Genomic DNA, 22,997 nt, shown 5'->3' on the forward strand with positions numbered 1-22,997 from the left:
CTCATCAACAGAATGCCAAGAGTGTGTGGAGCAGTAATCAAAGCAAATGGTGGCTACTTTGAAGAACCTAGACTATAAGACATATTTTCAGTTGTTTCATACTTTTTTGTTCAGTATATAATTCCACACGTGTTAATTCATAGTTTTGATGCCTTCAGTGTGAAGCTACAATATTCATAGTCATGAAAATAAAGAAATCTCTTTGAATGAGAAGGTGTGTCCAAACCTTTGGTCTGTACTGTATGTGAATGCACATCAATACCATAATTCACAATTATGGTATTATGCTATGTTGTGTTAGCCTGTCACTTAAAGTCCCAAAATAAATTATTTGGGGTTTGGAGTTGTAACTTGAAAAATTGTAAAAAAGTCCAAGTGGCATAAATATTTATGGAATGTTCTGTATATTTCTTTGCATGACATAAACACAGACTAGCATCTGTTTCCATGCCATACTGATGATTACATTCTGTTAAATCATTTACTCCTGTTAGAAGAGAGGATTAGTCATTAACAGTAGCAGCGACTAACAAGCACGGACCAGTGCAGCATGTGCAGCAGATCAGTGGGCATGCATCCAAAGTGTTTCTGAGTGACATAGAAGGCTGTGCACATCCATGCAGCATTTTTAAAACATGAGATTCAAATAAATAATAAATAACAAATGGGTGCAGGCAGTTGCACTTCAGTTCATTCAGCCCTTACTACAATAAGTTTATGTTTGCAGTAAAAACTATCAAAATAAAAAATTAAACACAAAATGTCACTTTTAATGACAAATGCAGTCAAAAAAATTATTCAACCCCTTCACGACCAGCATCTTTAGTACTGACCTGCAAGCATGATTTATAGCTAGACACCAGCTACTGGCAGAATTTTTGTGGAATTTTAAGCCTGGTTAACACAGCAAAAAGATTATGCCAATTTTTCTTCTCGTTCCGAAAATCTTAAAGATGCCCCGGTTATTGTGATGGGTGCAAAGATAATATTATGGGATATTTTTGGTTCTATAGAACCAAAACGTTCTGTTCAGATTTGATTAATCATTCCACAGAACAGAATCCCTAAACCTATTTGACCTATCCATATAGTTGTGAGAAAATTGGAACCAACTTTTCTTTTTCTTTTGAGGCAGTAGGGATGCAAATCTTGGAATCCAGGCATGTAGTCCTTCAGGATTTAGTAATTGGCATGCTGTGGAAACTTAAACCTTAGTGGCCGTTACCACCAAGTCTTGCTGCAGGTCTTTTACGGTTGGTCGAGGGTTTTTGACCATCAGGAATCAGGTGTAATGTATCAGCCTTTTTTTAGCTTCTGTTCCACTGTTTGTTTAATTTTAAACTGTACGTCATTATTACAACTGTATCTGGTAAGAGTTAGGTAAACATTCAGAGCCTTTGCTTTGTTTTAGTACCCTTTCCCTTGTTTCTGCAAGGCAAGGATCTTAACTCTGATCTTTTCAGACAATTTCAATCATGTAATGAAACCTTATTGTCAGCAGTCCACATATTTGAGGCGTTTTGTCACAGGCAAAACTGATGCAACCGATCAAGGGCTTCATTAATTGCATCAGGTGTACCTGTGACCATACCTGTTTTGCAAAATATGTATATGTTCCCCTTATGAAGAATTCTGTTTAATCATCTTGACACTGCAGTAGTCAAGATGTAGTAGAGTAGTAGAAGATGATTTAGCTTTTTATTTAAAATAAAGTCTTCTAGCATTAGTTTTATTTATACATTTAAACTGTTATTGTACAATTTGCTCAATTACAAACACCTGAACAATTTCTAGTTTTGCCAGTAAACCTAATTTGCAATGGTGGTTGAATGATTTTAGGTGTGTGATCATTGGGGTTTAAAGAGTAAATTGGTTTAAAGATTACATTGGTAATTTCTTTCTGAAAAAAGAAAGAAATTGCAGTTTACATTTACGCACTAAATTTCTCAGTTTGTTGGTAACCATGTCCTGATGCTCCTTCAGTCTGACAGGTCAAAAGTTCTCTAAACAAACTTCTACACATTAGGCATGTCAGCAGTCCAACTCCCCACACCCCATAAACACTGTTTACTATTCATCTTGGAGGTCAGGAGCTTTCTCTGTAAAGATCATCACCACAAGGTCAAGAATTCCTTAAATGTAGTCAAGCATTTGACTGCAGCTTTAATTCCTTCTTGTTAAGTGGGTCTGACTTTGGGCTTTCAGGGTCGGATGTCTCGGCATCAAGCTGGAGTAGGAGCATGAAGAGCCATGGTTTTTGTTACGCTTCTCTTAAGAGGACAAAGTAGATGCTGTCAAATCCTAGTGTCCAGCTCTGCATCTGTGGCCAGACACGTGAGAGGGGCTACAGCGTGGGTGCGATGGTCAGATGGTCAGTGTCATCCAGGCTTTTGTTCCACTTGCATTGTATCTGTGCAGTGAACCAGAAAACAACAAAGGAGCCAAATAAATCATTAAAATACTAAATCCCTCAGCTTCCACATCTGACTCCTTAGTCATCCTCGGCACGGTGCCGAACAACTGACCTCAGCGGGAGAGAGGGGGACAATTAGGTCACTTCATGATTGCATTACTCAAATGACACATTACTGTCACGACACCCTTCATGCCTTTCATCAGCACTGGGTAATGATGAGGACAGGAAGAAAGATGAGCAGAGGATATTGATTGCTTCAAAGAAAAAAGTGTATCACATACAACAGCGAGAATTTATTTATTCGCCAATTCAAATTATCACAGGTTCCATTACAGGAGGAGCAGTGTATTATTCTTGTAAATGATGTGTGTGGATAAGAGTGTTTTGAAAATATATGTAACCTTTTTATTGCAGAGTTCCATAACTCCAACCCTGGCTGTGAGATATTTGTACACACAGTGACCGCAGTACTGAGGGGTTATGGAATAACAAGGAGCAGCATGCATTATTAATGGGCTCTGCTGTGAATCTGTTCAGAATAATAACAGCGATTTCCCAGAGCCTCATTACTGTGTGTTTTTAAAGCGTGTTTGGTATCCATGGACACCCGCTCTCACATTCTCCTCCTCTTCCACCCTCCTCTCTCTTTCTCTCTCTCTCTATTAGGATTCAGGTCATGGAAAGCACTTGCTGTTTTTAATTTTCATTTCATCATAAGCACTTTAAGACTGTTGCCAATGCTTATTTGCTGTTTTCCTGCAGACCTCTTCACTCGGGCTTCTGACAGGACAGATGCCGCAATTAATCACGGCAGTGAAACGGGCATCATTTCCATCCCGAGCCAATCGCTGCAGCGGCAGGGTCAGGCCTCGGATCCAGGTTCCAAATACTTTCCAAAAGCTTACTAATGGAAAACAACAGAAAATGTTAATGTTCTTCTCAAGCTGCTGTCACAGAAGCTCAGGAGTAAATTCTTGATCTAATTTGAACTACCATTAGCCCACGTTTAAAATCTCTCCACTGCTGTGAGGGAGAAAAAAAAGAAGGGTCTTCTCTTGGCCAATGGATTTGCAGGCTATTGTGCAGATATGATAATTATTGTTTGCCTGCCTTCCCTCCCCCGCTCACCATATTATTCAGGGGAGCTCAGCAAACCCCTGGGGATGTCTTGGAAATGAAGCGATTTTTGAAGGGAGTAAGAAAGAGGCAGAATCCAATGCACTGGTGTGTGAGAAGGGGAACTGTTATTGAGACAAGTGCCTGTTTACATGCTGACCTCATCCTATTCAAAACACAGAGGGACAGAAGACACTATGAAAAAAACAGCATTAATGCTTGTACATCCCAAAAATATCTTGTTTTATAAACTCTGATAGAAAACAATATTCTTATATAGCTTTCAATAAACTGGGAACTGTAAATGTGTGCAATGTAAATGTATTCATGCCCACTGAATGTTTTTGTTTTTTTTTCACATTTTTGTCACATTGCAAGATTTCGCTGACTTCAATGTATTTTATTTTGAGACCACGATAAATAAGTGTGTAATTATCAAGTGTTAAGTTTTTCTACATAAATATCTGAAAAGGGTGGGCTGCATGTGTATTCAGCTCCTCTGAGTCAATGCTACGTAGAACCACCTTTTACTGCAACTACAGCTGCAAGTCTTTTAATGTAGTCTTTACCACTTTTGCACATCTACACACTGAAATTCTTGCCTGTTCTTTGCAAAATAGCTCAGGCTCAATCTTGCCATACATTCTTGATTGGATTTATGTCCTGACCTTGACTGGGCCATTCTAACACATAAGTAGTCTTACAATAAAACCACTATAACTCTGGCTGGCTCAATCTCAAGTTTTTTTACAGCCTTTACCAGGTTATCTCCTGTTATTGGATCTGTGATCAGCTTCTCTGTCCCTGCTGGAAAGAAAAAACCCCACAGCACTCGCACTGATCTTCTCACAAATGTTCAAGAAAGCTCTGAGATCTTTGCAGAACATCTGTACTTATACTAAGATGAATGTACATACAGATGTTTACTATGTGACTTCTGAAAGCAGTTGGCTGCACTTGATTTTATTTAGGGGGATGTGATTAAAGGGGACTGAATAAATATGCTTGCCATTTTCTTTAGATTTTTATTTGTATTGAATTTTGAAAACCATGCATCATTCCCTTCCACCTCCTTTAAGCACTGTAATCTGTTTTTTAAAGCTAACAAGGAGATGTGAAAGAACTTCATCGAAATCATGGCCTGAAAAGAAACTGATTCCTCCAAGTAAATATTTGATTGATAGTTTAATTTTAAACAGAGACACAAAGAAATATATAATACTTCATACAAAATTATGGCTACGATCATATTAGTGATGGAATGTCTCTGGAATTGTCTTCATGCCTGCGCAAAAACTCCAACATTAAATTACGTTTCCTACTGTAAGCTGCAAACATCTTTTTGCAAGAATTCTAAACCAATATGCATTTATCCTAGGGACAGTTTTCATCTGTACTTGGTTTGTAAGCGAAATACAAACAAACTTAATTGCTGCTATTGGAACTCATAAAAAAGTATAAAAGAGCAGAAATGCACTATGTGATACAGCAATCCACAGGTCATTAAAACAATGTTTTAATTAAAGCCTCACATATTAAAACTTTACAAGAAGTGATATGAAAACATGTACATTTTCTTTTTTCTTCCGGGGACTTCTGTACAACTTGAAAACAAAACAGAAAAACACAAAAACAATCCCCAATACCCTTTTAAGTTGGCTTTGGCAGTGCAACAAACCGTCTCTGCTGTATTTTTTTGTCAGTGTCCGTATTGGTAAGCAGAGTAAAAATACAAGTATCCCCCAAATCATCTGCCTTAATCCAGAAATCTGTATTTACCATAAAATATCCCCTTTCTGATGCACAATAGAAAACATAATTTAATTGTTATACATTTTGACATAAAAACATTGAGATTAATTAAAGAAGTTATTTTTTGGATAGGAAGGGGGCAGGTACAGCCAGTTACACACTTTTAGGCAAATTGTCTGGAGGGTGAATTGCTGCAAACAGGAGATCTTGTCTCTCCCCTTTCTACAAAACATGTACAGCAGATTACAGCTACAGTTTGATGGTGTGATGACATAAATGATTTATGGCAGTTTCTGTCTTTGTCAGTTCAGTCATTCATCCAAATAACTGCTTCCAAAGACCTTTTATTTCCAGTTCTCTTCATTCTTCAAAGACATTGTCTGCTTTTGTGACATAGCTTGAAAGTGTCTTTAAATATCACAGAGCCACCCTCCGTGTGATGATTTGAGCAGTTAGATCTGCAGGAAAGATGTAGGAAAGAAAGTCTTGTATATACTGGCCAGTGTGGGAACAAAGACTTGATGCGTAGGTTCCTGGTTTCCAGTGAAGATCTAGTGAGTCACTCAACCCAGGCAAGGAGTGATAAAAATGTTTTCCAAATGTCCTTGCACTGTGCTGAGGTGAGCTCACATCTCTGGCCTCATAAATAAAGCTTTATTGTTAAATAAAAGAGTGGGTGATAAATGTCTTTTTGCATTTTGTGTAACCAGTAAGTTCAAATTAACAACTGAATGACATCAGAAACAACCACTGGATGCTCAGCTTAACAGGCTGCTGTCAGTTCTCAGTCTATTACATAGATAAAACCCCACCTAACATGTTGACCCTCTGTACATGTATGTGCATATCTGTCTACAACAATAAACAGGTTATTTATATAACATTCTAAACTTTACACACTTCTTAAGTGCAACTTCGAAAAGCAACATGGAGCGATGCTTTTATTCTATTCCTGTTCTTTGAGATATGATTTTCATTTGGCTCAGTAAATACTGACCTGTGACAGGACCTGTGCATGGGCCTGGATTTGGGAGGGGTGTGGTTGTTGCTGTGAGGCTGGTTGGGGACTGCCGAGGGATGCAGAGCCTCCCACTGAATGTGGAGTACCAGGGGAGTGCTGGGGTGGGGAACATTGCGACTGGTGCTGCTGCTGTTGTTGCTGCTGATGCTGCTGGAGATGTTGAATCTGCTGCTGATGCAGTTGATGCTGCATTTGCATGTGCTGCATTTGCATGTGCTGCTGCTGTTGCTGTTGTTGCTGCTGCTGCTGCATGTGGTGCTGCTGCAGCTGTTGCTGGAGGTGGTGCTGGAAATGCTGATGCTGCATCTGCTGCTGGATCTGTTGGTGATGCATTTGCTGCTGCTGCATTTGATGGTGCTGGAGGTGCTGCTGCATCTGTTGCTGCTGTTGCTGCTGCTGGAGCTGCTGCATGGCGTGCTGTTGCACTGATTGCATGGGCGGGCTCATCTGAGACACCGCTGTGGACTGAGCACCCGCCACCATGGGCCCGCCGGCACCCATCTGGCCCAGCAGCTGCGGAGACATCCCAGAGGACATGTTCTGGTGGGAAACCGTAACTGAAGTCACGACATGGCTGCCCCCTAGTCTCATCTGTAGAGGCTTTGGAGCAATGGCCCGTGGCAGTGCTTGTTGGAGGGCCTGGGAAGCTGATGGCATGGCAGGGTGCTGGCTGTGGGGTGTAGGCAACACCAGGCCAGGGGACAGGCTGGTGGAGGCCAGGGTCTGTTGAACAGTTCGAATGGTCTGAGCTTCAGCTGATTCTGCTGCAGCCTGAATGGAGTGAAGAAACATAACATGTTATTTCCAACATCATAATGTTTTATATGTAATATAGTAAAATATGTCTTTAACAAATTTTTGAGGTAAAAAGGAGTTCTCACCTTTGAGACCAGGCTTGCACGGTAAGCAGCGAGGGCCTTTAAGTATTCCTTCTTGGCAGCTTCTGTTTTGCTTTTATAAACCTTTGAAGAGACAGAATCCAGTAAAATGAGCATCAATTGCAAATATTTTCAGAGTGATGCCCAGCCTGAAAACAGAATTTAGAAGTACCTGCTTCTGTTCCTCTCCAAGGCCATCCCACATTGAGGCCACAATCTTAGACACCTCTCCAAAGGTCGCATTTGGGTTCTGACCTTTGATTGCAGCCTGGGTATCTCTGAAGAACAGGGCATAGGCAGAAACTGGCTTCTGGGGCTCATTGGGATCCTTCTTCTTTTTCTTCTTGGGAGTCTTGGGCTTCTTTGTAGGATCAATTGGCGCTGGTCGCTTTTCTCCAATGACCTAAAATGAAAGAAAGGTTTGTTAAAAATTTTAACATTGATAAAATAGGCTCTTACAATACTTATCCCCTCCATGGCACTGTTGTGTAATGATTACCTTACATTTAAAACCAAGAAACACTTTTCAATAAGCAAGCACACATTGGAAGACAGGAAAAAGTGTAAAGCCGGCTTTATCTAAAATTATCTAAAATAACGCCTGCCTATTGATTTACTCACCCTGTTGCTGTCCTCCTGGTCGTCTTCATTGATGGAGCTGGATGGAGAAGGTGTGGCTGACTTGCTGGCAGGGGGCGATGGTGATGTATGGTTGATGTTGGCTCCAGCCATGCTCAAACTCAACTGTCCGTTGAGCTGTGATTGGTTGATGGTGGACAGCTGATTTCGTGACATCATGCCATTAGGGCTGTTCATGCTGATGATGGATTTCATGACCATAGATGGGTTGGATGGGTACTGACGTAAATGACCAGGCCCAACATTCTAGAAAAACAAAATAAAAAAAGAACACAGAGAGTAAGATAAGACTCAAAACATTTTAGACTAAAGACAAATAAATAAAAACTTAAAAACACAGCCAATAACCAAACCAATATGAAACAGATCTAGTTTTTTGCAATGGGAACATTACTAAGTTCTGAATAACAACTAAGGAAAGGACCACAGTTCTTATCAAAATTCACATTGTGATTTGGAGCAAAACAATTAATCTTTTCAAAACTGAAAAAAGGCATGATGTCTGAAAGACAAATGTGGATGAGTGAGGCAGCAGTTTTCTATCTCAGCAATATGGCAAAGCTTGCCAGAAGGAAACCAAAGGACAGAACAAGAGGCTTTGCATAGGTAAAACGTTTATCTAGCCAACCCACAGCAAAGAGAACAAGCAAATGTTTGTCAGTTTTAGGTCTGTGAACGTTTTTAAGGTATAAAAAAGCAGGGCATATCCTATTGATTAAAGTGGTATCCTCACTGTCAGACCTGTCACAGTGAAGATCAAAACAAGGGTTCTTGCTCACTTGCATTTGGACACATGGCCTCTGTGAACCACCTTCAGTTGTAATAAATAGTAGCGGGCACAGAATGATTCTGAATTTAGAAAAAGCAAGGACTAGCACCAAAATAAAATCCCCAAAAAATAAGATGTATTTCTACATTGCAAGTTTTTTTAGTGAGGAGGGCAGTTAAGTTTAATATAAATAAGAACAATTAGACCTTTTGCTGATGGTTGGGAACTTAGAAACTCTTCATCTAGGGTGGTCGCCAGGACCTTTGGAAGGTTTGAGAGATGGGCTTGAAGATTAGGTATCTACAAAAAATGGATTTTGTTTGTACTTTCTTGTCATTTTGAATCATAGAAGGGTCTTCATTTAAAGAAAGAGGTAACTGTTGTGCATATTTAAAAAAGATGGGGATTTAAATTTTTTTTTTAAATAATCTGCATAAAGAAACACTTTATTTGGATATGCAGGTTTTGCTAATAGTATCCTAATGTATTTTGTTTAATTGCCATTATACCTTTATTACTTATGTTCCTGATGGATCTCAATCTAGCTGTACAAGGCTCACTTCTGAGGACAGGCTGTCCTCAGTGTAACACCCTACTGCCCAAACCCAACAACCCGTTTCCCTTTGCCATAACAAAAATTTGGTAATTGGATTCTGTGTATTGTTATGTCCAAGATCTCATGTCAACATGTTCTGACTCTTAAATATCCACCAAAAAATACAAAGAAATTACAAAAAAATAATAAATTATCTTGATAAATAAGTAGTGGATGGCCACTAGGCTCAATTATCAGGTAAATCACAGCTCACAGCTTACATCTGCCATTCTTGAAGGACAACAAAACTTTAAATGGCACATTAGGAACAGTCTTTGTACATACCACAATGTTAGCCTAGTAACCGCAAATATAAATCCTTTTTTAGGGTGTAACACTGCAGAAGAGTAACTTTTCATGCAACGTGCTTTACTGAGAAGAGAGAAGAAAAAAGAAAAGCACTTTCATAAATCAATACGCTGAAAAGCATCAGGCAAAATACTTTTTACAAGTCTGTTTTTTTATTATTTTTTAAATAAAACATTGAGCTCTTTAAAGACTCTTAAAGTTACAAACAACATATTTACATTGATTATGTCAAGGATAAAATTACAAGTTCCGCTAGCTCTACGAAGGGAAGACTGATCAGAGAGCCAGAAGAGCTGACATGAAACATGGAAGGAGACATGAACAAAACAGAAAAGGTGATTTGTTCTCTCTGGGTGCATCCATCTGGTATTCAGCAGCGCAAACTCAATCTCTCCTAACATCAACACCTCATAAACCCATGCACCTGGCTTTATTGAAAGAACCTTATGAATGCCTGTCTTGAAAAACAATACTGTAACACTATTGCAGACAGGCACATATTGGATCTACAATCCATTTCTTTCACATATGGCATGTCTCCTGCTTATCATAAATACAATATACCAAGTGAGAACAGATTTATATTTACATGTGCAAGCAGGTTTCTGCCAAGGGTGGGACAAAGCCAGTGAAAGAAATCCAAGCAATACGATTGTGATCTCTCACATTTGAAAATCTTGCAAATAAAAGCCGCCATAAACAAACCTGCAACCAAATAACTGTGATTTACATTTCAGCAAGGCCATTGTGATTAATGAAAACTCAATAGCTTACAACGGTTTTGAAGGCGTGGTAAGGCGTATTCGTCACTTCCTGTCTTCACTGTTGCACTCGGTGGATTGTTTGGTGTGTAAAGGCTCTCTCGTTTGATATGATTTCTCTCTACTGTGATATCTCTTACTTGTTCTGATACATAAGCACGTTAAAACACATACTTTCTGATGCTGCATTTAAGGTTTAGGGACTCTCCGTGTCTTTCAAGTAGTGGTAAGGGGTCGCTAGCTTAGCGTTAGCTTTAACTCTACCATGAGTCTCTCCTCTCTCCTTCTCTCTGTGTCAGATGTTCAGTTACTCCTCTGCCTCCTTTAGTGATAATGGTACATGTAAAAAATGTAACATATTTGTAGCTTTGGAGGCGAGGGTGTTGGAATTGGAGCCTGACCCGCGCTGTGGAAAAACCAGCAGACAGCCGAGGCCCCTTAGCCGGCGCAGAGCCACCGAGGGTAGCTCCCCATAGCAGTCCTTCAGCAGAGCCCGTGCAGCTGGGGCCTCTGGCCGGCTGGGTGACGGTACGTAGAAAGCATAGTCCTAGATCCCAGCCCACAGGTCACCACCAACCTGGGTTTCTAACAGATTTTCCCCGCTCAGCAACACACCCGCCTCACCATCCTCAACAACACTGTATTGGCCATGGACCACTTCAGGTTCTTAGGAACCACCATCTCTGTGGACCTGAGATGGTCTTCACACACAGACACTGTTCGAAAGAAGGTCCAGCAGAGACTGTACTTCCTGAGGCAACTCAAGAAGTTCAACCTTCCACAGGAGCTGCTGGTCATCTTCTACACTGCCATCATTCAATCTGTCCTGTCTTCATCCATCTCAGTGTGGTTTGGCTCATCCACAAAACAGGACAGGTCCAGACTGCAACAAATAATGAGGACTGCAGAGAGAATAATCAGGGCTGACCATCCCTCCATCCAGGACTTATACAGGTCTAGGGTCAGGAAAAGAGCTGCTAAAATCACACCCTGCACATAAACTGTTTAGAGTTTTAAGAGTTTTACCCTCAGGCCGCCGTAACAGAGCACTGTTCACTAAAACCAGCCACCAAAGAGACAGTTTCTTCCCCCAGGCTGTTTCTCTGTTGAACATTTAATAGAGTACAAAACAACAGCATACAGATGTTGCAAATGCACTTTTTTATTGTATATGTGTATATTGTACATTATAAATATGTATATTCTGTAATACAAAAACAAAACCAAAGAGCAAAGTGTACCGGAGTCAAATTCCTTGTTTGTATGTATGAACTTGGCAATAAAGCTGATTCTGATTACTAGGCTCCTCTCCCGTGGAACCAGCTCCCAGTTTTAGTCCGTGAGGCAGACACCCTGTCTACTTTTAAGGCTAGGCTTAAAACTTTCCTTTTTGATAAAGCTAATAGAGTGGCTTAGGTTATCCTAAGCTATCTCTGTCTTTATGCTGCTATAGGCTTAGGCTGCTGGAGGACATAATGACCACTTTCACCCTCTTCGCTACATTCTCAAACTACTCTCTAATTTTGCATTATTTGCTGTTATTTCAGCTTTTAACTTTATGTTCTCTCTCTTTTCTCTTCCTAAAAGCTACACCTGGCCTGACTCTGTGTCTACCTGTGACACCTTTCTGGAGGAGGGGCATTGTCCAAGCTTCTGCTGGCAACAACTTAATGTTTACCCTCTACTGATGATCCACATAGCCCTGTCTTTCAGTGATTAACCCTTTCTCTCTCCTAGACATGGAAATTGACTGAGCTTTTACTGTAACAAACTATGTGCTCTCTTTCAGACTCTAACCTTGAAAACTGGCTCACAGTTTATCTGTTCTTTCTTTCTAGGTGAAACGACTAAAGGAGCTACATCCATTAACATTTACTTTTCCTTCCCATAGAAAGTACTCCTGGATCAGTGCTTCTGTGTTCTTTTTGTGTCTCTGCTCTGTTCTCTCAAAGCCCCAGTCTGTCGTGGCAGATGGCCACTCACACTGAGCCTGGTTCTGCTGGAGGTTTCTTCCAGTTAAAAGGGAGTTTTTCCTCTCCACTGTCGCTACATGCATGCTCAGTATGAGGGATTGCTGCAAAGTCAACGCCAGTGACTGTCCACTGTCTCTACATGCTCATCCAGGAGGAGTGAATGCTACAAGTCTCTGACTGGATGAAATCTGCTGGGTTTCCTTAGATAGAAAAACTTGTCATCCAATTTGAATAAATAACTGAATCTGACTGCATTGTTCAATGGTTAAGATTAATTGGAATGTATGTACCTGACTATTGTTAAGTGCTTTGAGACAACATGTGTTGTGAATTGGCGCTAAATAAATAAAGTGAATTTGCTCTTTGCTTCCTGTGAACATCAAAGGCACACATTGAACTCATTAGTTGTGGCCATCTGTATACAGTAATAAAGTTTTTGCACAATCCTTAAGGAGCAGTTTTGACTTTAAGCAATCGACCATTCTGATGTTTGTTTGTAATTTGGTGAGTTTGTTTTTTACTTTGCTCCAAATTAATTGCAGCACATTTAGCGAAATAAGCATTGCTGATCATAGTTTAACACTTGTTACTGCGTTACATTTAGTACCATTAAAAATGTGTTATTTTTGACTAAAAACAATAAAAATGCACAAGGGAGCAAAATTGGACAGTTTTCCTTGGATCAGCTCTGATATGTGAAGAATCAAATTTTTTCCCCTATTGTGTAATCACATCACGCCTAAGAACTACCATCATTTTTACTCTTTCAATAAACATACGTTTTGCTTGGTTTAGTAAAAATCAGATCAAGCTTAGGGATAGAGTTGCACTATAAATGAAATCGAAACCATCATCAGTGTCCAATATTGCAATCACATAGGACTGCTTGGATGCAATGTTTGTGGGGTCATAATGTTTCATAGCCCATGCATTGATTATCTGCAAGCAAATAAAACATTTGGCCAGTTGAAGGAACTTTCACTGCACTCAATTCCCACTCTTGGGTGTTTTGAGGACTTGAAAAAAATATGGAAAAGAAAAAAAGATAATATCGCAAATGTTTATTTCCAAATTCCGTGCTTGTCTGGTTTGGAACATATCCTTTAAGGCATAAATAGGGGAAGAAAAAAGAAATCAAAATAGTCAAGAAAAACCCCTGATCAGTGCATCTCAATATCAGCCATCTTTAATAAATGCCAGGGCTATGATGCCTGATTTAAAGGAAAGCCTGACAAATTAGTGATATTAAGTAACAGATGTCTTGATTGTGAATATAAATCTGACAAAGTCATGTTTACTTCTGTCCCTGAGCCTGCTCATTAGCATTTTGATTGCAGTATCACCAGCAGTCACAGCAGTGAGATATTTTGATAGTCATCATGAATCTGCAAATAAGTCTTTATCTTGAGAACACAGCGGCCAGATGTGCCCGCCTTATTTAGATTTACGTGTTTGTGTGGGTATGTTTCCTTTTTTGTGTGTGACACTTTGAAGCTGAAATGTTCTGTCTAATCATTAAAGGGTTGCTAAATGTAAATGCCATTTGTCATATTCCTCACTGTGCTGTTTTTAAAGTCAAAGACAAAACAGTAAACAATAAGAACATGATTCTGCCAGTCCTATGCTTCATATAAAGGAAGTAAAAGCTGGTTTCCCACATTACTCTTGGTCTGAGCCACTTAAACTATAAACAAGGAAACAAGGTGAAACATTTTCCACAGTAAACACTGCAGTGGGACTCCAATGCAACATTATGCATTCACTGAGTGATAAAAATCTCAGCACCGATGTCAATGAAAACAGCCTCCAGTCTTTTTTTTTAAGATACTGGAAATCTGAATTTGGGCAGAATTTATTAACAGTAGCACCAAGCTGTAACAGGCTGAAAAGAATGTTAACAAGTTCAATTTCCATTCAATCAATGCCAGAGCTCTTGGAAATGTTCCATGGCAGGAGAAGGGTAAAATCATCTATATGGTAATTATAAGGATGAATCCCCCAGTAACTTTCGCCAGCATTAAAGGTCAGTCCTATTAAAGATAGTTTATCAGCGCTCTGCACATATTCCTTTACGCTGCTTCTAAACAAGTACATCAGTTTTTTTTTACCTCCATTTTCTGCAACCTGCTGATGTCTGTGCTTAAGCCAAATGAAAAATATGGTATTCTGAATGCCAGAAAAGCTATAACAGCACAAAGATACATATTTTTTTCTCCTTCTGTGCCATCTCAGTCAAACACACTTCACTGTCTTAATGTCTGATTGGGAGAAAACTCAGTCTATATGTCTTGTACATCTCTAACCCACACTTAAAAGCGCATCTCCCTCATTCTGCTCACCTCTGCTCTCAGACTCTGAAGCCGATAGGCTCCCTCTTCTCCCCACGGTTTGGTACAGCCACTGACCCATGCCCCTCTCTACCATTCCTCTTTATAGATTATGTGTATTTAAAACCTGTCCAACATGACATCATTTCAGTTTGAGAACCTTACAAAAAAGTAAATTACAAAATCAATCATGCAGAAGGTCAAGCTGAGACTTCATTACAAGTACTGCATGCCCGCATGAATATTTTTCATTTCTGACTGACCCAATATGTCACAATTGCTGTCAAGGAAAAAAAAAGGGGGCGAGAAAAGAAGAAAAAAAAAATCCACTCTCTTAAATTGATGTACAACTCATGTCAGTGCTTCATGGCTTGGAAGGGAGATAAGAGGGATGTGTAGAAAAACAGGCTTTCTGCAACAGTGCTCACATTTTCCATTTCATTCAGGATATAGTGGGCTTTGGCCAGTCAGAAGTGAATGTATTGTACTCACTGGAAATCTGGTAGGATATCAAATGTAAACAACAAACTTGGGATGAAATGATTTCAATAAGTAACACAATAAAATTTCCAGAGGTAAGTTTTACCATCTTGAAATGAAATCACCATTAAAATGACACACAATATCAGAGGTAGTAAAACCTTAAACAATTCATTATCTATCAAAAACATTGTTACATGGGTTTTGTCAGCAAATCATTTCCAGTGCTAAACTGGTGCCAGTGATTGTTTAGCACCAGTTCCTTCTTTTTCCACTGCTACAAACTCTGGCTATGGCTCCGCTTCTTTCTTAGCACCAAATTTGAGACGTGCCAGTGGAAAGAATGGTTTTCTTCAGAACATGGGAGAGTCCAGTAACCAATGACATTTTAGTGACTGATATTGTTAAAAGTGTGGAGTTAGTTTCTGGTTTTGACCTGCCTAATTTAAAATAAAAAAAATCTGTAAAACCATGATTAAACATGAACAAATAGTCACATGAACAAATAGTCAGATTAACATTGAATTAACATGAGCTCAATGTCCCTGGCATCCCTGTTGTCCATTTTGATAGGACCTGTCGAGAGTTTAAGTCGGTGCATTGTATGAAGTAGCAGGTAAAGCTGATATTATCACCATTTACGAATGACTTGTTAAGTGCGGTAGCTCTTTTAATATCACCAGATGGTGTTAATAAACCTTGTTCTAAACAGGGTTAGCTTCAGTTTTGTTAAGAATCAGAGAAGAGCTGAAAGAGATTCTGAAACACCCCTTGTTGGTTAAGATGGCTTTAAGAAATTAGGATGGAGATTTTAGGGCATCTATTTGCAGGGATAAAGTACATTAAGAGTTTTATATAGTTTATCAAAAGTACTAAGATCTAAAAACATTCAAAGCATGAGATATTTTTAGTAAATCAATGACATGGCTCTGAGTAGACTCGCAGGTTGTAGAAAACCAAACTGGCTGCAGGACCAGTCTTGGTTAATTAATTTGAACTAATTTGGTAGAAAAAAAAACAATCAGAACCTTAGCATAACTCTGATATTTCAACCACAAAAAACATTTTATCCATGCTGCTAGCTGTAACTTCAGCTTGTAATAAATACTTTTTTTGCATATTTTTGACAGCTAAAAAAATATTGATAACCTTGATTAATTTGCACAAAAAACATGACACAAACCTTTTTACATCGTGACATTCTCTCAACAAAAAACATCTCTTTCAGCCTTCCTGTTATCTTACATGGTGTGTATGACTAAAACTCAGTGCTATTAAATATTATCATATTTGCGGCTGTAAAGCTAATGGCATGTGAAACAGCTAGTTATGAATGAAATAAAAAATACATAATGCGTCACCCCATAGTGGTAAATGTGATGAGACAGCGGGGCTCAGATCCCCTGAATAATGATTTTAACATCCAATCCAACCAGTTGACTACTATAGGCTTCGGATCCAATCAGGGAGGACACGCAGGCCATTTCAGAGTACGCTTCCACGTGTCAAGAAAACCCTAAAATGTGGTGAAGGCACCAGGTGTTTTTTGAAATGGAACCCACAGACCCTCGCTGTGCAGAGGGGAGAAAAAAAAATCGAGACGAAATTGTGAATAAAGCAGTACTGGCAGCTCTAACTCCAGTACTATTTGGCACTATTGAGACTCAATCACAAATCAGGAGGACACATGCTGTGAGACAAAAATGAGAGCCAGAAGCTTGTTAGGAGAGCAGATTAAATAAATAATGACTTCAGATTCAGGGCTTGCTAGGCAAACTGCAGCTGAGAAAATGTATTTCTTTTTTGTAAGGGCCCAGCATCTGTGGCCAATTTACAAGACATACGCTGAACATTAGGAGAGAGGAATTAACAGAACACTTGGCAGTGCAATGGCATGGAAGAAGCTTTTGAAAACAGCCCAGGTATATTCACTGGATGGGTTTCTCATTAAGTTGTGATAAGAATGAGACTTTCACACAGAGAAAGTATTCTGCACCAGAAAGCCAGCACAGAGAAAGCAAAATAAGTGTTGGGAAATATGAGCATGGTGGCTTGATGAAAAATGTAATTGGAATAGTGCACGGTTTATTTGTTTGCCCCTGCAGCCACAACAAATAACACAGAATGTAATCATGTATATAAGGTTGTCATTTCTTTATCAGTGTGCTGACAAAATGACAAAACACCTCTCCTAGGGCCTGCGTAAATCATTGTCTCTGTATATAGAAGCCACTGCAAACAACATTGTTACTTATCTCATTTAGAAGTTGTGCTCTTCTTTCAAAGCTGAGATAAAACCACAGATGAAAAGAGTTTATATAGACACTGTTATAAGACTTTTGGGGATCAATCCCATTTGCAGGAAAAATGAAGGGCCACCACAAGCCTTCCTGCACTACAATGTGCAATGACTGATAACAAGTGAACAGTGTAATGGCGACAATGCCGGTAGGCAGGGAGCACAGACCCATATTCTCCCCTCAGATTTTAATAGAGTCTCAGCACAATCAGAGACATGAGCCATGCAAATGGTGTTAAAGAGGAATAATGTTTGAGAATCAAATCTAATCCTCCAGCAAGTGGGGAGAACAGTCAGGAATGTAATTGTGTCAAGGTTCCGTTTCTTCCAGATGCAGAAAGCTTAACTGACCATGAAATGAAAATTCTTTAGGCAAAAAGCCTTCTGGGGCTAACTTACTATATGCAGCACAGACATTTTAAAAGCTGCAATTATTTTATATGCCAGATGAATAGAAGCAAGAAAAAGAGTGGTAAAAATTTTATAACCCCTTCCCTTATGGAATGTAAATAAATATCTGAGAGCATGGAGGGTGAGAGAGGCACTTTCAACACACATTTCACTTATTCATACAGTTCTAATGATAATGACTGGTTGGTTTGATGCAATGTGATTTGTGGCTCACAAAGTAAATGTGGTACCGATATCATTGTGTCTTCGTTCACGCTTTTGTTCTTTTATTTCTCCTGTTCTAAATGAATTTTCCATTTCTGTAATAGGTCTGTAAGACAACTAGTCAGCCAGTGACATTTCCATTTTTCCTCCTCAGTGCTTCTATGATTGTAGCATTTGAAAATGCATTTCTACCCTCAGATGACGATCTCACAATCTGCAGCATGATATCTATATTAACAACAGGACTGTATTAATCTACAGTTCTACATTTGATCTTCTGTATTATGTTCTAATGAAGAACACAGCTTGGATGTGCGCTTTAACCTACAAAACTGTATCTTTGCAGGTCACTTAAACTGGCCTTGTAGGATGACAAATTTAGTCAAAGCAAGTGGTATTCAAGGTTGTTACAGTCAAGGTTGTTTATCTAAATGTTCAATGTGAAAGTTTCCATAAGGTGAATAATCTTATTTTGTTTGATTTAGAAAACCAGAAAGCTTTGGAATAATTCATTATTACCTTTAATTTTAAATATTGGCTACTAAATGTATCAAAAAGGTGAATTTTATTTTACAAAATTATTACATGCTTTGGATTATAAGATTTACCGAGTTTCCAGTTTAAATTACAGTAACACCTTTTGAAATCGGAATTCTGAGTGGTACAGCAGGAGCTCCATGAACAGTCCTATGTTCAGTTTCCGATATGACCTCCATGCATACAGAATGTAATGAAAGCTGCAGGTTTAAATCATTTAGTTTCCCAGTAAATCAGTGACTTACATAGGACTGTAAAATATCTATTTATGAAAATGTTCAATTTGTGACTGAAAGCATAAAATGGAGAACACATTATTATTGTCTAGTAAGAAGTTAGCACCTCAACAATTAGCAAGTCCCACTGGTTTTGCAACTCGCAATTTGAACACATTTAGCTCAAGTGTGACATTGCTAATAGTCATTATGGCTAAAGTGAAATATTGGTGGTATTTTTTATATATTCGCAGACTACAGAAGAGTCTCTATGAAGCTAGTTTTGCAATTTCCCCCAAGTCTGTCTCTGATCGGTCGACCAGAAACCGATAAACTCCTGGTAATTCTTAGGTTATTATTCCACATAATGTTGCTTAAGTGTTTGTTTCTCAGTTATTATTTAAAAGAAATTCCTGGTTTGTACACTAGGAGTACTTTTGTTTTGTTGTAGGTGTTAGTTGATTGTGTTTTTTTTTGTTTGTTTGTTTTAGTTAATCAGCAGTGAGTATATATCAGCTGATTACTAATAAATTGAACTTAAGATAATTTTAGCAAATATTGTGTTCTTGTCAAGCTTAAATAAATTCTGAATCCTGATGTTAATACCCAAGAGATTATCATAGATCTGTTTTGTTTCACTATTAGTGGAAAAATATATATTTGTCCTTTACAAATATTTTCAGTTCTGATTCATTTTGAGAAGTTAAAATGATTATTTATGAACATTAATAGAATCTACTGAGCTTTAACTTTAATACAGTTTGAAAAAAGGGATTTAACTAAACTGGAGGTAAGTTAAAACCTTCAAGTTAAAGTCTTTACATCACAGAAACAAAGCTAACTCTAAACCACTAATGGTCTGTGTGGCCTTAAGCATGCATCAGCTTTTACTTTGGCAAAATTGAATTAAGTATGATCATGTGGAACTGTGGCAGTTTTGGGTGCCATTTCCACTGTCCTCGCAGAGATGAATGTGATCTCTTCACATCTGTTCACCTTAAAGAGGGAGAGAGGGGTCATCCATGCTCTTTGTAATTTTCTTGTTTTTGTTTTGTGTTTTGAATCCTTGCAGTAACATAATATCATGACATTTACTCAGACTGATTACATAGATCCGATGCTGTAAACAAGGGCAGATGCGGTGCCAGATGTGCTGACAACAGGAGGTGTACAAAAGCTATGAAGGTGACATTATATTACTGAAATCAGTGGTTTATGCCAAACTAAAGCATATCTTTTGTTTTACATATGTCATCACAAATCTCATCTGGAGCAGAAGCTGCAAATACAGGATTTCTCTCTGACAAACTACAGACATTACAAACTGACTTTCTAATGTTTGTAGGTGTCTTGCAAAGATATATATACCCCTTAAACCTTTTTGTGTTTTGTCACATTACAACCACAAACATCAATGTATTTATTTGAGATTTTACGTGATAGACAAAGACAAAGTACAGCAGAATTGTGAAGTCGAAAGAAAACGATAGCTAATGTTAAAAGTTTTTTGTTTTTTTTGCCAATAAATATCTGAAATGTGTGGCTTGCTTACATTTTTAGCTACCCTGAGTCAATACTTTGCAGAGCCACATTTCTCTACAACTACAGTTGCAAGTTTTATAGTGTCTCTACCAGCATTGTCAACTCTGAGACAGACATGTTTAGCAGCTCTTGGGATTAGGTCTGGACTTTGACTGGACTAGCCCAACACAAACATCTTAATCTAAACCATTATATAGCTCTTGCTGTACGCTTAGGTTTGCTGCCCTGCTGTGACATCAACCTCTGTACCAGTCTGAAGGATTTAACAAACTTTACGGGGGTTTTCTTTCAAGATTTGCCCTGTTTAGCATCCTAAATGCTAACCAGATTCCCTTTCCCTGCTTAAGACAAGCATCCCACAGAATATATGCTGCCACCACCATGTGTTATTTTGGGGTTGGTATGTTTGGGGTGATGTGCAGTGTTAGCTTTCCTTCAAATACTGCGTGTTGCATGTAGATCAAATGTTTGATTTTGTTTTATCGTATAGAGCAACAACAATTCTTAGGACTTTCTTTTACTCTTAACTTCTTCACAACTTCATCACTGGTGTGTTCCTTAGTTTTCATGATGTTCACTAATGTTCTCAAACAAACCGTTGATCCCTTCACAAAAGAGCTGTATTTATACTGAAAATTAATTACACACAGGTAAGACTGACTAATTAAGCGACCTCTGTAGGAAATTAATTTATCTGGATTTTATTTGGGGTAATCAGACTAAAGTAGTATATGCATGCCTCATTTTTTTGTAAAAATTTAAAATTTTATGCATAGTAGTACTCACCATATGCTGGCCATTGCTGACAGACACCCCTTCTTGATCCATCATGTTGCGTGAGATGGTAATTGAGGGTAGTTCCAGACTCTGTGGGGGGAACTGAGGAATTATTGGACCCCTATGCTGAGCTGGGGGCTCGGGCATTGCTGGAAAGGGCGAGTTCACTTCAGGTCCGAGACTGGACTCAGTCTCAGGTGGAGGTGTGATGGGTGGGATCTCGAATTCTTCATCCCCCAAGCTGGGAGTATGAAAAGTCTGCAGGAAAGAAGAAACAGGAGAAAATCATGAAACATAAAATAGCAGTGGACCTTTTTCCTGTGGTGGATCTTATCAAATTCACCGGAAGTACACCATCAGGGATTAAATCAAACAACTCTGCTTAAGCAGACAGTGTTTTAGGAGAGTGGTAATACACTTACACTCTAAGTGTGGTTAGATTTAACATTTCCTAAACCTACTGAAGTCCACTTTGAAGGAGAAAAAAAGATGTAAAAAGCAAGTGCAGAGGAGGACGTCAAAAGCAGAAATATCAAGCAGCAATCATGGAGAAAAGAGAGGATACATGATAAAAGCCCTTAATCTTGGGGATGGAAGATGTTGGGTTGAAGTGCAGGGAAAATGCACGTCACAGGGAGATGGGTTTAAAGAACATTTTCAAAGATTATTACGCCTGGCCAGAAGTGTTTCTTTTTGTTCCCCCTTGCCTGCACCCTTGAATCTGCTCATCAAACAGCCTAATCCTTCTGCCTTTTGAATTAAAGCTTTTGGTCACACTTAATTTGCTTATGTGCCTTCTTGGAGATGGGGCTGTTCACAAACTTGGGTCTTGTTTTCATCTGCACATTGAAATAAGCTACTCTTTGGAAGGCCAAAATAATCATCTTCTCACAATGACCACAGTGTGGGACCACAATATTGCGCGGCATGCGATCTGAGGTTCTATGCATTTTTGCTGCTGTCAAGTCACACACATCACCTATTAAAAGTAGCTTGGTTTTCGATCCTAATATTTGAAACGTTACGTGACATTGTGCTAAAATCAATGTACAATCCCAACATTAAAAAAACGTAACGATATACAGGCGTTGGACAATGAAACGGAAACACCTGGTTTTAGACCACAATAATTTATTAGTATGGTGTAGGGCCTCCTTTTGCGGCCAATACAGCATCAATTCGTCTTGGGAATGACATATACAAGTCCTGCACAGTGGTCAGAGGGATTTTAAGCCATTCTTCTTGCAGGATAGTGGCCAGGTCACTACGTGATACTGGTGGAGGAAAACGTTTCCTGACTCGCTCCTCCAAAACACCCCAAAGTGGCTCAATATTTGGATCTGGTGTCTGTGCAGGCCATGGGGGATGTTCTAGTTCACTTTCATGTTCATCAAACCAATCTTTCACCAGTCTTGCTGTGTGTATTGGTGCATTGTCATCCTGATACACAGCACCGCCTTCAGGATACAATGTTTTAACCATTGGATGCACATGGTCCTCAAGAGTGGTTCGGTAGTCCTTGGCAGTGACGTGCCCATCTAGCACAAGTAATGGGCCAAGGGAATGCCATGATATGGCAGCCCAAACCATCACTGATCTACCCCCATGCTTCACTCTGGGCATGCAACAGTCTGGGTGGTACGCTTCTTTAGGGCTTCTCCACACCGTAACTTTCCCGGATGTGGGGAAAACAGTAAAGGTGGACTCATCAGAGAACAATACATGTTTCACATTGTCCACAGCCCAAGATTTGCGCTCCTTGCACCATTGAAACCAACGTTTGGCATTGGCATGAGTGACCAAAGGTTTGGCTATAGCAGCCCGGCCGTGTATATTGACCCTGTGGAGCTCCCGATGGACAGTTCTGGTGGAAACAGGAGAGTTGAGGGGCACATTTAATTCTGCCGTGATTTGGGCAGCCATGGTTTTATGTTTTTTGGATACAATCCGGGTTAACACCCGAACATCCCTTTCAG

General features: G+C 39.2%; 1 protein-coding gene across 1 annotated transcript in view; it reads right to left on the reverse strand.

Moving 5' to 3' along the window:
- Window positions 1-5,026: 5,026 nt before the first annotated feature.
- The window catches only part of tox3 (TOX high mobility group box family member 3), a 62,146-nt gene continuing 44,175 nt past the window's right edge, over window positions 5,027-22,997 (reverse strand). Inside the window, exons 3-7 of the mRNA XM_047364107.1 lie at window positions 21,031-21,279; window positions 7,805-8,068; window positions 7,356-7,586; window positions 7,187-7,267; window positions 5,027-7,076 (exon numbers count right to left, since the gene is read on the reverse strand). Of these exons, the coding sequence (XP_047220063.1) occupies window positions 6,267-7,076; window positions 7,187-7,267; window positions 7,356-7,586; window positions 7,805-8,068; window positions 21,031-21,279 (1,635 nt within the window). The 3' untranslated portion in view covers window positions 5,027-6,266. The remainder of the gene's footprint in view (window positions 7,077-7,186; window positions 7,268-7,355; window positions 7,587-7,804; window positions 8,069-21,030; window positions 21,280-22,997) is intronic.

The sequence above is a fragment of the Girardinichthys multiradiatus genome, chromosome 4, assembly GCF_021462225.1.
Source record: "Girardinichthys multiradiatus isolate DD_20200921_A chromosome 4, DD_fGirMul_XY1, whole genome shotgun sequence".
Classification (NCBI taxonomy): Eukaryota; Metazoa; Chordata; class Actinopteri; order Cyprinodontiformes; family Goodeidae; genus Girardinichthys; species Girardinichthys multiradiatus.